Source organism: Crocodylus siamensis, chromosome 3 (assembly GCF_052110815.1).
Source record: "Crocodylus siamensis isolate JL-2025a chromosome 3, ASM5211081v1, whole genome shotgun sequence".
Taxonomy (NCBI): domain Eukaryota; kingdom Metazoa; phylum Chordata; order Crocodylia; family Crocodylidae; genus Crocodylus; species Crocodylus siamensis.
The window spans coordinates 218440437-218458713 of NC_143397.1; the positions used below are offsets into that span (position 1 = coordinate 218440437).

At 43.2% G+C, this 18277-nt stretch overlaps 1 protein-coding gene across 4 annotated transcripts in view; it reads left to right on the top strand.

The window, feature by feature from the left end:
* PLEKHF2 (pleckstrin homology and FYVE domain containing 2) overlaps positions 1–15092 on the top strand; it is a 32971-nt gene extending 17879 nt beyond the window's left edge. For 3 of the 4 annotated variants that reach the window (XM_090040377.1, XM_090040378.1, XM_090040379.1), the window contains exon 2: positions 12772–15092. In XM_090040377.1, coding sequence (XP_089896503.1) covers positions 12786–13538 — 753 coding nt within the window. In that variant the 5' untranslated portion in view covers positions 12772–12785 and the 3' untranslated portion in view covers positions 13539–15092. Of the gene's footprint in view, positions 1–10082; positions 10103–12771 lie in introns of those variants that run through there. The other variant, XM_090040380.1, reaches the window with a different exon arrangement.
* Positions 15093–18277: the final 3185 nt, after the last annotated feature.

Consider the following 18277-nt stretch of genomic DNA (forward strand, 5'->3'; position numbering starts at 1 on the left):
AGCTTAATTTGCCACAGGTTAAGGTGAGGAACCACAGTGGCCAATGTTAGTGCTTGGATCTCTCAAGCATGTTGTAACAACTTTTGTAGCAGCATAAGTCCCCTGATACAGAGCAAGGGAACCTGTGTGTCATCCCCCACCCCCCATCTGTCCATGAAGTAAAATGCTTTACAGACTCCAAAACTGGCCATCAGTCAGAGTTTGTATCCTCTAGCTAGGAACCTCTGCGTTTGTCGCAGCAGGAGGATTGGCACACCCCAGTCAAAACCCTAGCCCTGGCTCCAGCCAAGCCCCAGTACTAGGGGTGCACCAATAAAGATTTTTTTTGACTGATACTGATGGCCGGTTATTAACCAGCCATATCAACTGATACTGATCCAAGTGCTGATATGCAGCCCTGCAGCTTGGAGAATAGTGTCCGGCCAGTAAGGCCGTGGTGGAGAGGGGGCATGGGGTGGCAAATCAAGGCCCCTGTGGTGAGAGAGGGAACGGGGCTGGAGCAGGCACTGCCCAGCCAGGCCAGGACAGGGTATGGGATGGAGCTGTGGACGGCTTGTCCTTGGGGAAGGGGGGTGGCTCCTGCTGATGTGTGCACCCCCAGGGGAGGCATGGGGGGGCATATGTCCACTGGATTTTTTCACAGGGTGAGGGTAGGCTGTATACCATGGGCTGGGGGATGCACTGACCTCTTCCCAGCAGGGTTGCTGGGCTGGGGGCTATGCTTGGGGCGCACAGTGGCGCTGGGAGGGGGGTGCTATGGTGTGGACTGTGGTCACCCCAGAATTCCTTGTAGTCCTTCCCTCCCCCCCCAGCAGTGCCACTGCCTGCCCCACACCCAAGCACAGCTCTGGCCCAGCATCCCCAACAGGATTTGCCTGGCACAGCCCCTGGCCTCAGCCTGTGGTAGGCAGCATGCCCTTGCCCCATGCACAAATCCAGGGGGCATGTGCCCCCATGCCTCCCACCCAGGGCAGGTGTATGCAGTGGTGGGAGCTGCACCCCGTGGACTAGCTTTCTGCAGCTCCATACCATGTCCTGCCCATGCTGGGCAGTGCCTGCCCCTGCCCCAGCCCCACTCCCCACCTCACCATGGAGGCCTTGATCTGCTCTCCCACCACACGACCATTCCCTCCACCTCACCACTTTCCCTCCACCGACTTACCAGCCAAACATTGATCTCCAGGCTTCTGGGCTGCATTCCTGGCCATGTTTGTGTTGCGGCTGCATGCATGCACACAACATTTATTAGTGACATTTTGGTCACATCAGCCAAAAAACCCCAATTGCCGATAACATCAATTTTCCTTTTATCAGTGCTGATACGATATGGACCGATATATTGGCGCACCACTGCCCAATACTTCTGAGGAAGGTAGACAAAAGAATCCCCTTACATGTAGCTGTAGAAGTGGGAGGAAAAAAATCCTTCTTGGCCCCATGTGACAATCAGCAAAGCCCAGAAGCATGGGAAATACCCATAGTAGAACATAGGCAATATAATTGGAGAACTGAGTGAAGCAGAGAGGCAGGAGAATCCTGATTTTTTTTTTTTTTTTTTTTTTTTTTTCACACCCCTCCACCCACCCACCTCAGGAAACATAATCGTATATAAAGCATTGATCCATCTATTCCTGAGATTAAAGTACTGTATGTAATCTTAGTGTGCAGTGGGGAGAATAGCTGCTTTAATGATAATGCACAACAAGCTCCAACATTTATTTGTGTAATTAAAGAATTTACATATTACAGCAAGCCAACTAAAGGAGTTTCAATCCAAGAAACTTCAATAGCAAGACAGGCTTTGTGCAGAACCTTCAAGTTGGGACTGCTGTTTTGTCCCTCAGGATCAATACTGCAACTTGGATTCTTCAGGAAAGCTGAAATACCGAAAGGCCAGTAGGCAGGAAGGAGGCTGTTGACTTAAAACACTTACCAAGTGTCATTTGAAATTCACTTTGTCAGAACATATCACATGAATTTAGATGGCACTTGAAAGTGCTTCTGTTCAGTATTGCTGTACAGAATGAGCATTCAGGAAACCATGCTTGGTTTAACACTGACTGCATTTGTATGCATAATTGTTACTATGTGTGATGGGAGCAAGAGAGGAGGTTTGATTTTTGGTGACATTTGTAACTTTTTTCATTTACTAAAATACATTATCCAAGTAGGATCCATTCAGGTTCAGAAATCTATTTTTATTTTTAAATCTCATTACAAAATACTCCAGTGTGTTTCTGCTGAAGGGATTACTTATGATAGTCTGTTAAAGAGCAACATTACTGCACTAGGGTAAGCCTATAATGGTATTATAGAATCATAGAAGTAGGGTTGGAAGGGACCTTGTAGATCTTCAAGCCTGACACCCCGCCTGGGTGGGAGAAAAAGGCTGGACTCAGATGAGTCCAGCCAGGTAGGCATCAAGCCTCTTCTTAAAGACCCCCAGGGTAGGAGCCAGCACCACTTCCCTAGGAAGTTGGTTCCAGCTCCTAGCCGCCCTAACTGTGAAGTAGTTCTTGCGGATGTCTAATCTAAATCTACTGTCTAATAACTTGTGTCCATTGTTCCTTGTCATGACAGGGGGCGCTAGGGGAAACAGTGTCTCCCCTAAACCCTTCTGGTCCCCCCTAGTGAGTTTATAGACAGTCACCAGGTCCTCCCTCAGCCTTCTCTTGTGAAGGCTGAACAGGTTTAGGTCCCGCAGTCTTTCAATGTAGGGTCTGCCCTGTAGTCCCCGGATCATGCGGGTGGCCCTCCTCTGGACCCTTTCAATGTTGTCTACATCCCTCCTGAAATGGGGCGCACAGAACTGGACACAGTACTCCAGCTGTGGCCTGACCAGTGTCGCATATAGGGGGAGGATCACCTCCCTGGCTCTACCAGAGATGCACCTGTGGATGCACGACAAAGTGCGGTTAGCCCTGCCAACCGTGACTTCGCATTGTCGGCCCATGTTCATCTTGGAGTCAGTAATGACTCCAAGATCCCTTTCTGCCTCCGTGCTCTCAAGAAGGGAGCTTCCCATTCTATAAGTGTGCTGCTGGTTTCTACTGCCTAAGTGCAGCGCCCTGCACTTGCCAGTATTGAAACGCATCTTGTTTATGTCAGCCCACTCCTGTAACCTATCCGGGTCTTGTTGCAGTCTTTCCCTCCCTACTAGCATGCTCACCTCACCCCAAATTTTGGTATCATCAGCGAATTTAAACAGGTTACATTTCACCCCGTCGTCCAAATTGCCGATGAAGATGTTGAACAGTGCAGGCCCCAGGACCGAGCCCTGGGGGACTCCGCTGCCCACTTCCCCCCAGGTCGAATATGACCCATCCACCTTTGAGTACGACCCTTCAGGCAATCTGCAATCCATCTGACTGTGTAGGCATCAATGCCACAGTCGCCTAGTTTTTTTAATGAGGATGGGGTGGGAGACGGTGTCAAAGGCCTTGCTGAAGTCTAGAAAGACTATGTCCACGGCAACACCTACATTCAGTGCCTTTGTGACCTGATCATAAAAGGTAATCAGGTTGGTCTGACAAGACCTGCTCCTAATGAAACTGTGCTGGTTGCCCTTGATCATCATCCCTGAAGCCAGCCCATCACAGATGTGCTCCTTGAGTATCTTCTCAAAGAGTTTCCCAAGGATAGAGGTAAGACTGATGGGCCAGAGTTGCCCGGGTCCTCCCTCTTCCCTTTTTTGAAGATGGGGACCACATTAGCTATCTTCCAGTCATCTGGCACCTGGCCCGAGCACCATGAGCGCTTGTAGAGCCGTGCCAAGGGCCCTGCAATAATCCCAGCTAGCTCCCTCAACACCCTGGGGTGGAGAGCATCTGGACCCGCTGACTTGAACACATCCAGCCCCTCCAGAAGCTCTCTAACCCGGTCCTCCCCAGCCTGAGTTCTGGAGGCGTTCCCCTCGAGTCCATCTGGCATCCCAGTAGGGAAGTCCCGGTCCCTGCACAAGAAAACAGACATGAAGAATTGGTTAAAGAGTTCCGCTTTCTCCTCTGGTGCAACCACCAGATTGTCCAGCTTACCTTGCAGGAGCCCCACGTTACCCAGTGCCTTCTTCATCCTCCCTATGTATTCAGAAAAGGACTTTTTATTATCCTTGATCTTGGACGCTAGTCCTAGCTCTGTGTCTGCCTTAGCTTTCCTGACAGCCCCCCTACAGGCCCGAGCAGAGGAAGCACCCCCTTTCACTGGGTGTATGCCACCTTTTTGGCAAGCAAGCATTCCGGACGCCCTTTGTGAGCCAGGGGGGCTTTCGGGCACTCTTTTCCCCCCTTGCTTCTTGTTGGGATGGACTCCCCCTGGGCCCTGAGTATCGTTTCCTTAAGGAACGACCAGTCATCTGGGACACTGAGTTCCCCTGCCCTCAAGGACCCCAGCACCTCCCCCAGTAGTCTCCTCAACTTGTTGAAGTTGGCCCTCCTAAAGTCTAGGGCTACCATCTTGCTGCAGGCCCTTGACACCCTGCGCTGGATGGTGAATTCCAGCAAGAAATGATTGCTATTGCCCAGGGGATCAAGAACCTGGAGGCCCCTTACCAAGTCATCGCCTGTGGCCAGGACCACGTCCAACAGGGCGTTTCCTCTGGTGGGACCGTGCACCTCTTGGATTAAGTGGAGGTCCTGTATCTCAGCTGGGAACCTCCTGGAATGGTCTGTCCTGGCTGACTGTTTGTCCCAGCAGATGTCTGGGTAATTAAAATCACCCATGACAACTACATCCCTTGCCCTAAGTGCCTTTGCAAGTTGGCCCAAAAATTCCTGGTCCAGCTCCTCACTTTGGTTGGGGGTGCTGTAGTAGATCCCCACCGTCAAATCACTCTCCCCACGGTCCCCTTGAATCTTAATCCAGAGCAGTTCAGCCTGCCCTTCCTCTGATCCCATTCTGCTGGCAGAGGATGTGTAGTGCTCCTTGACATAGTGCCACACCCCCACCTTTCCTTCCCTCTCTATCCAGCCTGTAAAGCCTATAGCCCCTAATGCTAACTGCCCAGTCATGAGACGAATCCCACCATGTTTCTGTTAGCCCTCTGACATCTGGGTTTGAACTAGCTATTCTGAGGGCGAGTTTCTCCTGTTTATTCCCCATACTGCGAGCATTGGTATATAGGGATTTAAGGCCTTGCAAGACTGTGTGTGCCACCCCCTGTTTAGGGAGACTGTCTGGACCCCCGTTTCTTACCTTGGCACTCCTTGCCTTTGTCACCTGTCCTGCTTGGATGGCATCTCCTCGTCTTTCTATGGCCCCCTCCCCCAGCGAGGCTAGTTTAAAGCTCGCCGTACGAGATCAGCCAACCTGGAAGAGAAGACACGCTTGCCTTTAGGAGAGAAATAAAGCCCGTCCCACCCCAGCAAGTCCCCCACCCGAAAGCATGGGTCATTACCAAGGAACCCAAAGCCTGCCTGGCGGCACCAGCTGCATAAGCACCGGTTGACCAAGCCAATGCAGGCCTTGTGTCGCTGTCCCCACCTACTCACCGGAAGAAACGAGGAAAATACCACCTGTGCCCCCGTCTCCTTCAGCTCGTCTCCCAGAGCCTTGAAATCCTTCATAATGCGGTCAGGGTTGTCCCTGGCCGCGTCGTTCGTACCCACATGGACGACAACCATGGGGTACTGGTCTGCAGGTTCGATGTAAGCCAGGATCCTTTCCGTGATGTCTCTGACCCGAGCCCCAGGCATGAAGCAAACCTGTTGTGTCCAGGGGTCGGGCCAGCAGATGGGGACCTTCCAGTCCTCATAGGATGGAGTCGCCAATCACCAGGACCCGGTGTTTCTTCCTCCTGGTGTTCGCTCTCTGCCCATTCCCTGTTGTGTGGGGAGTGGCATCGTCCCTGCCAGAGGCCATTCCATTGTCCTCCTCCGTCACAGCTGCCAGGGCATCAAACCTGTTCCCCAGCTGAACCTGGGGAGCTTCCACCGCTCTAGGCCTAGCAGCTCTGGATTTGGGCACCTTCTTCCACTCCTGTGTTGGATGCGTCTCCTGTGGGGGCTGTACAGTGGGCGACCAGGCCTGCAGGGAATAGAAATAGGCATCAGTTTCATCCTCTGCATCCCTGATCCCCCTCAGCCTGCTCACCGCTGCCTGGAGCTCACTTACCTGCTCCTCCAGGGCCCTAAGTCATGCCCAGGAGGGACAGGCAAGGAGACCTCCAGGCCCCACCCCACCCTGGGACCTCAACGAGCCCCCTCCACAGACAGGGGGGCAAGGGGCCACTGACTCCACCATGAGCTCCGTCTGGGTGGAGGCTTCAGAAGAGCCCACAGTAGACGGCAATATATTATAGTGGTTCAGAATTCTGTACCTAAAGCCAATTCTAATTAGACCTATTAAACAATATCAGGGCTCAGAGTACTTGCTGACTTCTAAATCTGTAATACTTTTGTGCCTTTTAATGTTAATTTAAGAAGAAATCAAGCCATTCTCCACGTGAGTGATGGCTAACATCACCAGAACTTGTTTCATTTTGCTATATGTATTATAATACATTTAATGGCATTGGCTGATTAGATCCTACAAATGGAGTGCCTTTTCCAATGTTGTGTGGAAATTCAAAAGGCTTTGAACTAAAGTTTTAGCTATAGATGCCTGTAAAGCATAGAAGAAAAGTCACAAGTGCTGTAGCGTAGAAGTTTAAACAATTCAACCCTAAAGTTATATCGGCGCACTGATAAAGATCTTTTTGGCCACTACCTGTGGTCGATTTATTAACCAGCCATATTGGCCAATACTGATCTGATTGCCAGTGTGCAACCCTGCAGCTTGGAGAGTAGCGTCTGGCCTGTAAGTCTGTAGAGGCAAAGAGGTGTGTGGGGGGGGCAGATCAAGGCCCTCACGGTGAGGGAGGGAGTGGGGCTGGAGCAGACACTGCCCAGCCAGGGCAGGTTGGGGTGCATGTGGCTCGGCGGTATGGGAGGGGGAGGCTCCTGCTGCTGCACACACCCCTGGAATAGGTGTGCGAGGCAGGTGCCCCCTGGATTTGTGGGGGTGAGAGCAGGCTGCCTTCTGTGGGCTGGCACTGAGGTCTGCTCTGGCCTCTTCTCACTGGGGAGGGCTAGGGCAGGGTGCGTGATGGCAGCGCTCAGAGGGGGAGCTATAGGGTGGACTACAGCTACCCCAAAATTTGCCGTAGCTCCCCCTTCCAGTGCCAGTGATCTGCCCACGCTTGCCCTGAGAGCAGCCCCTTGTCTCCAGCCTGCAGCAGGCAGCCTGCCCTCACCCTGTGCACAGATCTGGGGGACATGTGCCCCCCATGCCTCCCCTGGGGGTGCATGCAGCGGCACAAGTCCCCCCCCCCCCGCGCACTCCCCAACGAGCTGCCCATGGCTCCTTCCCATGCGCAGTTCTGGCAGGACAGTGCCTGCTCCCAGCTCTATTCCCTCCCTCACCGGGGGGGCCTCAGTTTGTTCCCCTCCACACCCCTTCCTCCTCCTTCACCCCCCCCCCCCCAACAGACTTACCAGTAGGATGCCGTTCTCCAAGCTGCCAGGCTGCATTCCTGGCTGTGGGCATGCTGCAGCTGCATGCATGAATGCAGCATTTATCGGGACATTATCAGCTACATTGGCAATCAGCTTTTATTGGCCTGTAACATCAATTTTCCTTTTATCTGTGCCAAGATGATATGGATTGATGTATTAGTTAACCTCTATTATATGAGAAGACAAAAACGGTTTATAGCTGACCTGCCTAATCTGTTGCCACTGGGGACTCAACATTTTAGCCTACAATGGATGCCTGATACCATTTTTATGTAGTTGTAAAAGAAAATGATTCTTTGAGTCATTCTCTGCATTTTTTTAAACTGAAGTGTGCTAATCTCCCTGTCACTTTTGGGAGTAGTTGGCATTGCATAAGAGTTGCTTTCTGTCCCTTTAGGCTTCATCCCCAAGAGTGAAAGATTTGTCGTGTTGGGTCAGATCTGTGTCCCTTCTAATCCAGTGTCTGGTTTGTGATATTGGCCAGTACCAGATGCTATGGAGAAGGTTATAGGATTTTTTGTAGTAAACAGATGCTGGGAAATCTATAACCCATATTAAGGTTTATCAAATCTCATGTTAAGGTATTCTTTTTGAAATTTTAATAATTATTATCTCTAGATGTTTTTTATATCCAGTTATTTATCCACTAGCTGTAGCTTAGGGAGCCTCACTGAACTCAAGGCATCCTTCTGATAACCTTTGGGAGTTAAGTGGCATCCAGTTTGCAAAACTGGTTTGCATTGTAAAGTGCTTACCTCCTTGTAGTTGGGGGTGTGGGATCAGCCAGGCAGGGACAAGCCTGAACTTGCATTTGTCTGTTTTTTTCCTCACAGCTTTTATCACATCAGCTTCAAAGGGTTGGTCCCGCTGTACCGTGGTTGAGAATCACTGATTTATCCAAACATTTAATCTGATTAAGGTCTGTTACAGTGTTCCCCACAGTTGTATTATAATTAGGTGGGAAAGTATTTCCTTTATCAATTTTGAATTTCTTTCATTTCTGCTTTTAATTCAACTTGTCCCTTATTCAGTTTTTCTATGCCATTCATTATTGTACTTTTTACATTACATCTACTCTTGGTGTCTTTTATAAACTAAACATTTCTGGTCTTATTACTCCATCTTTGCAAGCTTTTTCTTAGCACTTTTGATGTTTTTGTTTTCCTTGACTGAGCCACCTTTATTTCTGTAATACTGTTTTTGAATCTGTATTTGCACTGCATTGTGAATGAATGTGTAACATTGATGGATTCCTATTTACCTTTCCATTCTATCTTTCCTTTTTTTTTTTTACCACCTTTGTACACTGAGCAGAGGTTTTCATTGAGCTGCCTCCAGTGATGCCTAAGTTTCTCTGTCTCTTTTTTCTTTTTCTTTTTTGAGCTAATGATTTTTCCTCCTTCAAGTGTGCATTGCTTTATGTTCCTCAGCTCTGAATTTTAATTTTATTCTTGTATCAATTCTGAGAAATGTTTTGGAGCAGCTGCTTGGGCTCCTGTTGCTGTCACCCCAGAGAGGGAGTAGAGAGAGAGCCTGTCAGCCTCAATGCCCACGTGCCTCTCTGTAAGAAGGACAGGATAAGAACTTGATTGGTTCCACCCAGGTATTGAGGAATACATAGCAAGTATGGCTTCCTCCCCCTCCAGTGCATTTGGACCAGGCTAGGAAAAGGAGGTAAAGAGAAGTTGAGAATCAGCTGGCAGTGATGACAGTGAGGCACATTTGTTCCCTACTAGCATTTTGTAGCAAATGTTTGCTCTATAGGGTTTTTCTGATGTGTTATCCAAGTATCTGCCTTCTACACTGTCAGGCAGTGTCTGTGTTGCTACCCATTTTGAATCCCAGTACTGATTCCGTGCTACTGTAAAGTATTTGCTGTGGTTTATAAAGAAGTCAGCATCTCTTGGATGAAAGGTAAAAAACCATAAATGGCCTTTAATAAGTGTATATCTAGTTTTAATTCATAAATGCTGTCAACAAATAGAAAGGCTCCAATGTTTAAGATGTGTAAGAAGGATTGCTTTATTAGCTTTGTTAACTTACATTTCATATTTAGTTAAAACTTATCATTGTAGGTTTTTCTGATTAAACTGGCTTCATTAACTACTGAAACAACTCGGGTTGTTTCAATTTGAGGGGGTGGAGGGGAGTGGAAAGGCAAAAGTAGTTGACTATTAAGAGCATATAAAATTTTTGTTCTAGATTTCTGTCTTCACAGAAAAGGGCAGTGCTGTTAGTTGCTTTTATTGAGGGGTCGATGGGAGTAGTAGGTGAATGTATGGCAATTTTTAAAATAAATTTAAGTCCAGAACAGTCACTTATGATCTGGTTCTTTTCCTGTATAACGGGGAGTAGAACTTCATTCATAATTCCTGTCGTGAATGCAGGAGCTAGTGGTTTAATACAAGCTGTAGATGCAGTCTCTAGAGCCCATGTTATGGAAGCCCCTAAATCTTGGGTTTAAAATTATCCTAGATTTTAAATATTTGAGCTTGGTTGGAATGGTTTTCTCTTTGATTCTTCTAGGGTACTATTCTTTAACCTTAAGAAGAAAAAACAAACCTTTCACCCCTCCTCTACAAAAGTTGCAGAGCAAAGAGTAATTTTTGCATGTGAGTTTAAAGTTTTATGTATCAGATCTTCGGGGCTCATTGAAGCCGTGTAGAATTGCTATATTTTCTATGAATTGACTAAAATATGGGGCCAAGAATGTGCAAAAATCAGGTACGAAAATCAAAAGCACTGCAGATTGCAGACTAACTTCTTAATTCTTATCAGCAGTTTCTCTTCTATAAATGTTCATAGCTGTTTTTGTGCCCCATGGGCTGTATGCTTAAACTAGTTCATAGGATTACTGAAATAATGTTGACCAGATCTGGGACTGACAGTTTTTGCTTTGAAAATGTAATCATAAATAGATGCTCTGAGGAACATGCTTCAGCTTTGGTGTGTTGTCATTTACAAGAGACTGTTTATTGCGAATATAGCACAACGCAAGAGTGGTTACACAACTATGGAAAAGAAAATTAACCTGTTCTTTGCAATCAGAGTGGGTGATTACATATCAGAGCCTCAGACAACAGCTAACAAACAGCCTTTTGGGGGCCATGCCCCATCTGCTCTGTGGTACTTTCAGTACTTGGGTTATAGTCGAGGCCCTGAACATCCAGTTCTAGGTAAATTTTATGATTGGCAGCACTGGAGCTTATCACTTAATTTGAAACACTAATTACATTTAAAATTGGTCTTGAGAATTAGTGGTGTATGACTGTATGGATCTAGGATCCCTCAGTTGCATTTCCCTGGGAGGTGTGGCTGACATGAATTATTGTAGGTGGAACTCAGTCATGAACAAAGATCGGTGGTATGGCTCTCCACATCTTATTAGTTGCATGCTTGGGTTCCTTGAATATCAATACAATAATTGTGCTGTATGGATCATTTTGAAAACTTTAAGTAAGTATTGACTTGTTTGTTTGCTTTAATGTCTTGGACATTTTATTTATGGGGCCATGAGACCTTGGTGATTTTTTTAAATAGTTTCACGTCCAGGTTTTGAGGTTATGTCCAGGAACAAGTTATTGCAGTACTTAAACCTCACAAATGGCTCCCTAACAGACTATGAAAGCCTGCAATGATAAATTTAAACAGATCCAAAAAACCTTTGTTACAGTGAATCTTTTATTTGTGCGTGCGCACTCTCTCTGTGTGTATATACGTAAATGCATAAATAAATGAGGATTCACGGTGACAAAGGTTTTTTTGTGGGGGGGCGGAGATAATTTTTTTACTTTCTGTTGTTTATCAGTATAGTAGAAAGCCTTGCTCAAGTTAGAGCATTGGCCTGCATCAAATATATTAGTTTACTTACTGGTTCAAATGCTAGAAAACACTGATTAAATTGATTCCATTAAGTTGGTTTTTCACTATCAGTGTTAAGTTGGTAAATTACTGAATTCAGTTACATAAATCAATCTTAAACTACTTAAGTGTGACACATGGGTTTGCATAGTGTAACTCAACTTGGAGCAGTATCTAGGGAAGGCCTGAGTGACTCTGACATTGAGAATAGCTCTTCTTTAAGGGTAGTTGCAATAATTTGGAGTATAAATGAGTAGGGAGGCCGTGACTTAGCTAGAGTTGTTTGAGAATGTGATAGCTGAATAAAATCCAGATCCTCTTAATTTCAGTCCGGTGCCAAAATGTGATTGTGTATCCATTTCTCTTCCATGCCCCCCCCCCAGTGTTATACCAGTTGGAAGAATCTGCTGTCTGATTGTACCTCCTGGTCCAATCTTCGAAGTTGAATGAATCCTACTAATGAGCACCATGGGTGGTAATCTGGTCAAAAGCTAATCTTGCAGAGGCAAAGATTTCTGCTACCGCATGGTTCTTTGATCCTGTGCCAGGAATTGGGCTCCATCTTTTGTGTTGATCTCTAACATACAAAAAATCCTCTTGTGTTGCTTTCTTTTGGCCACTTTGAGGATTTGTGGGAAGAAGTCTCCATTTTCAGCTTGTTTGGAAGTGGAAATTCTTCTTTCTCTCTGATTTCCAGTACCTGGTTCTGCTCATAGCATTCTCAGTATTGGAATGAGATGATTCCCAAAAGTCCTTAAAGTTTTGAATGACAGGTATAAAACTGTGATTAGTCTCAAGTTTTTTATTGTGTACCACCAAGGCTCTGAACAAAAGATATGTTGAAGAGTTTTCTGCTGAAATATGAGAACACCTGTATTGTACTGCCCTTTCTGTTTATATTTGAAATACTGTCTTTGCAACCTTAACCATCTAGAAACATATTAGGAGCATAATGTTTTTTAGAAATTGATAACATAGAGCCCTATTCTTACCAAGGAAAACTTCCCCGATGCCACTTATAAGTGAGCGAATGGAGTTTTCAGTCTGGAGCTGACTATGAACAATACAATTTAGCAATGCTATGCCTAGTTTAAGGTACTATATACAGTCATTTAGTCTCTTGACCTGTCATTGGATGATTTAACTGCAAGGGTACTATTAGTATTGTTCATGGTGGGGATTTGTAATGTAGTTACATGTCCAGTGGGAACTAAGTGGATCCTTGTCTTTTCAACTATGCCACCGGAGTCGTCAGTGGTTGAAAACTGATCTCTTAGTGATCTTGGCTGCATTTGAAACAGAGTGTTTTCCACTGCCATTCCCCTGAACAATTTTAAGTAATTTTATGTTGTTTAGTTGTTTGTAAAATGTGATTATATCTGTCTTATTCTAATATATATATTTTATTGTATTATCTTAGGGTACTTATAAAAGATGGTGGATCGCTTGGCAAACAGTGAAGCAAATACCAGACGAATAAGCATAGTAGAAAATTGTTTTGGAGCAGCTGGTCAACCTTTGACTATTCCTGGTCGTGTTCTAATTGGAGAAGGTGTATTAACAAAGCTGTGCAGGAAAAAACCCAAAGCAAGACAGTTTTTCTTATTCAATGATATTCTTGTGTATGGGAACATTGTCATCCAGAAGAAAAAATACAACAAACAACACATAATACCATTGGAAAATGTCACTATTGATTCCATCCAAGATGAGGGGGACCTACGCAATGGGTGGCTTATCAAGACACCAACTAAGTCTTTTGCTGTTTATGCTGCCACTGCAACAGAGAAGTCCGAATGGATGAACCACATCAATAAGTGTGTGTCTGATTTGCTTTCCAAAAGTGGAAAGACTCCCAGTAACGAACATGCAGCTGTCTGGGTACCTGACTCAGAGGCCACAGTGTGTATGCGTTGTCAGAAAGCAAAATTTACACCTGTAAACCGTCGTCATCACTGTCGCAAATGTGGTTTTGTTGTTTGTGGGCCCTGTTCTGAAAAGAGGTTTCTTCTTCCAAGCCAGTCCTCCAAGCCTGTGCGAATTTGCGACTTCTGCTATGATCTTCTTTCTAGTGGGGAAATGACTACTTGTCAGCCCACTAGATCAGACTCCTACAGCCAGTCACCTAAATCCTCTTTAAATGATATATCTGATGACGATGACGACGATGATGACAGCAGTGATTAAGGACCAAAAAAGCTTTTCCATTATGTTACAATTGGTATTTTAAACCATAAAGAGCTGCTTTTCAGGAAATGTATAGTCAGCGTTCTCTCAAAATTCTGTTCTAGCCATAAAATTTGCCTGAGTATCTTCAACTACAGTGTGCCTCCAATACATGAATTTTCTAGACAATAAATTTTTCACTATTCTGCAGGGATAGACTGTTGCAAATGTATCAGATTTTTTCCATCTTATACTTGTTATGTCTAGATTAGACTTTTGTGGAAGATTGGAAAATTAAGTTTATCTCTTATTTAACATGCATCCTTATTTTGATAGTGATACCTTACCTTTCTGTGTGGTTGGGATTTTTTTGGAAGGTGGGATTAAAATGTGCATGATAAATCTTTTGGTTAATTCCAGCAAATGATTAAGTTTTCCTAAACATGCTTAGGTAATGATGAATTGACTGAACATATTGAGACATAACTGTCTATTCTAATTTGGAAATCTTTTGTTTTTTTGTTTATGATGACTTTGTATACCAAGCAGTGCCTTGTAATAATTGTGCTGATTCAGGAAGAAACAAACCTGCTGCATGCTGTCTGAATTTGCATGACACAGTTATCTGAAATTATTGGTGCTATTAAAAACAATTGCTGTGTGCTTAAAATAGGATATTGAAAAGAGCACAAAGGTAGACTCGTCATGGCAGTGGATGGCTGAGATCTGAATTGCAGTGTGATTTTTCTTTTTGCCAGGAGACCCCAAGCTCTCATGAAAATTCAATGGGATTTCATTCACACTCATCACATTGCAGGGTTGGGATCTGGATTGTAAATTCAGCATGTTCTTCACAGGGATATTTGATTTTAAAGAATTTTGAAGACCTGTATTTTAAGAGGTATCAAGTAATAATTGGTAAATGTGTAGCTTAATTTGGATTATGAAGGTGATGTAGCATATTCCTTTGGAAAGTTACAGTTTTGAAATTGCTTCCCAAACACAACACTAACTTTTTTTTTATTGCTAGCCAGTGGCATTTTTTAGATTAAGATTAGAATTTTATTTTTTAAATAAGCCACTATAGATTTCCAGCCAACAGTCTGCAGAGACCCTTGCAAAAATGTCCCTCCTTTATACACAGCTGACCTCAAGATAAGTGGAATGCAAATTAGTTCATTTTAAGTGGTATACCTAGGACCATGAACACTGTAACTAAGTTATAAAATGGTCAGTGCAGAAAATGTCTCTAACAGTATTCACTTTACTTTTTAATAAGTCCTTACCCTGTTCCTATATATATATATAAAAAATATGTAAAAGTTTAGCTTTGTGAGGATTTGTAAAACTCAAACATATGTTGACATTTCTATATTTTTATAATAGTAGTAATCAATTCTGATGTGGAAAAAACCTCTGAAGTTGTATGGAGATATAATATCAACTGATTTTATAAAAACATGATTGTTGAATTTGTATGTAGATCTTTGTTTATAAAGTGACAATTTCTGCACTGTATGCCTTGACTGGCAATAATTGGGTTAAGTATTTATTGAATAAACAATCCATGCTGCATATTGCACTAGTCTCCCAATCTGTACATTGTAACAATATAAGAGTTATTTTAAAGAAATTAAAGCTATTTAGATTTATAATCTTCATGTCAGTGCCCAATTATCTGAATGCAGTTAATATGAGACATACTACATGAACAGTCTGTATACATTACTTCAAGTGAAAATTGTTGCAATAGGTTTACGTTGGAGTAAGAGACACTGTCTTTTGTTTTCAGTTGAAAAATAACCTCTTTAAAAAGCGCTAAGGAATAAAGTTGACATTCTTTGAACTATTTTTAAACAGGGAATACACTTTCTGGATTAGAGTGCAAGGGCCAGGAGAAATCTTCAAAATTACTAGAAAATCAATAAATGGTGGTATGTACTCAAAATGATAGCTAGAATATATTGTAGTGTATTCTTATTCCTTGGCAGGAAGCTGATTTATAGAACTGAGGAAAAATTGACTGTTCAGAGAGGCATTTTCAAGCAACAAATCTTAGCCTTGTAATTTTAGTACTTGTAAAACTATTTTTATTTTTAAAATGGATACTGTATTTACATTTTTTGGGAAAAAAATCATCAGATTCCCTTGTGTATATCTGTACTAATGATTAAGTTTAGCTTCCTTTTTTCTTAAGCTGTCACATACACAATTAATACTTACTTGTCGTGCTTCAGAATTCAATCCTTTTGTGTACTTTTACAGTTTGTTTGTATGGTGTACTTAAGTTTTCAGCACTTCTTTTCCGGAGATGAAATCTTTACATTTCTACTTGTATTTCTGCAGTATTGTCTTGCATCTACTCAAAATCCATAGTAACCTGTGAATGAAATTTGCACTGTACTGCACTGATTCCTGAAGCTATAACCAAACTAACATCTGTGTCTGTAGTTGTACTAGTTGTGGGGAACATCACCGTTTCATCTGAAACTGCTTTTGGGAAGATATAAAAGTAGCTGTGATTTTTTGGTAATATGCATACCCCATTGTGGTGTTGCTTTAAAAAAGTGTAAAATTAATCTTTTTTTCTTGTATTTTCAGATTCTTGAAAGGGCTTGATGCATCATTTGTAATCTTGTTTTGTCATGTTTACTAATTTTACCTACAAATATATGGTGTAGCTCCAAGTTCATGTGTGTTTTACTTCTTTGATCATAGATCTTCAGGATGCATTTGATAAAACAGTGGCTTGAAACAGATAGTGGAGTATCATGAGACAGTAGTCATAATTTTATAAAGATTACAAATATAAGGTAATATCAAACATTCAGTTTTAGGAGTGGGCAAAGTTAATTAACTTTGTGGGGGAAGCATGCAAATACCAAGTATCAGAATAATCATGCTTGTAGATTCATACATGATCTAATAATTTAATGAGATTTGTATTATTAACTACATTAGGCTGGTCCAGATATGGACGCAGTACAGCAAAAATGAAATCTTGTCAGAATGAAAATGTCAGTATAAGAAGCAAAACCTAAATCCCTGCCTCATCCCCCACATGAGCCTATGTTGCTATATTTCAATATGAGAAATTAAAGTTTTATAACTTTAGATTTCACCAAGGGGGTCTCTAGTTATGATCAGTAAAATGAATTTCAATAGCAGCAGATTAAACTAAATGTAAAAATGGAACACAACCACCTGCGTCATGCACACTTTTCCTTTCTCTCATTATTCACCTACAGTACTACATACAGTAAATGTCTTATGTAAAAACCCACATTTGCATCTGTGTGTATCCCATGCCATTGTGGGTTGATTGCAATGGAGGAAGAGGGTAAAGGTAAGCAATTTTCTTTGAAGGACCAATTATAACATATAAAATAAATGAATATTGGAATCTATAGAAGAGTGGTATGCTCCAAAATATAACAGTACCATCAGCTCTGGTTACATTAAAAAACAACAACAAAAAAACAGGCATAAAGGAAAGCAAAATCCATTGTGGCATGTTTAGACCACACAGGAATGGTGTCTGTACTGGGGATTTTCAAAGATGTGGACAGGGAAGCTAAAAACTTCTCAATAAGCCTTGTAAGTCAGGGGAGGCTGCAGATGAACACAGTGCTAACAATTTTAAAGCTGGTACTGGCATGCTGTATTACTTTCACAAGCATCATAGCATTACTGCTAAAATGCTTTATGCAGGGGGTGGGTACCACCTCTTCCTAGCAAGTGACTGAACAGCAAAGCATTAAAAAATTACTTGCGCTGATTTATATAACACAGATGAGGTTGGTCTTTCTATTGTGCATCAGCATGAAGAATTCTAGCTGGAAGGGTTGACTGCTGTTGGGGGAGGAAGGGGTGAAAACAGTTATCACTACCATTGTGCAATGCAAGTGGCACAGGTAAATGGAAGTTATTAATAACTGGCAAGTACAAAAGTTCTAGGCACTTTGAAAACATGGACAGTTGCTTTGTAATTACTGGTCTAACACATTGACATAAATGACTGTAGAGCTGTTCAAAGATGAGCTTCTCAGTCTTGGCTCCTGGATGAAAGGCAGAAAAATTGCTTTGTCTATGAATAACTGTTCTGCCCATAACTCTGTTTCCAAAGACATTAGGAAAAAGTGATGGATAGAGTTTTTTTCATCCAACTGTTTGTATCTCTGTCTTGCAGCCACTAGGTAAAGGAATCATTCACACTACCAAGACAAATTACAGATCAAGAATGATCTGAGAGCATTTTATTAATCTTGGAAGTAAACAAATTTCTCACACAAATGTTCTATATTACAATGCAAATGGCAGAAGTTGTTACTGGTTAACATGTTAACTGGTTTTATTGCCTGCCTTGATTCTGCAGTCGGTATATCATCACTAGAACCTCAGCAATAAGATGAGAAACCATGGCCAAAATGAAGGTGTGATGGTCCTATTATGCACTAAAAAGGAGATGAAGGTTTTTGAGAGAGCTAACACTCAGATTACATCAACCTGGGTAAAGATACTCAGGCGTGAGAGACGTCCAATGGTGCTATTATTGACAAAATTATAGGTGTGAAAACCCAGAATGGAGGAGAAAAGGAAGGTAGAAGCAGCAAATGATATGGAAGCATCTGCATCTTGCTTTTCAACAGTCTCTCTGTAGTTAACAGCGAGGTACCTCTTATTGCTCTGATATCCCTGATAACCTCTTTGAGTGCACAAGTGCTCTACAACCTTACTTACATGTGTGCATATACAGATAA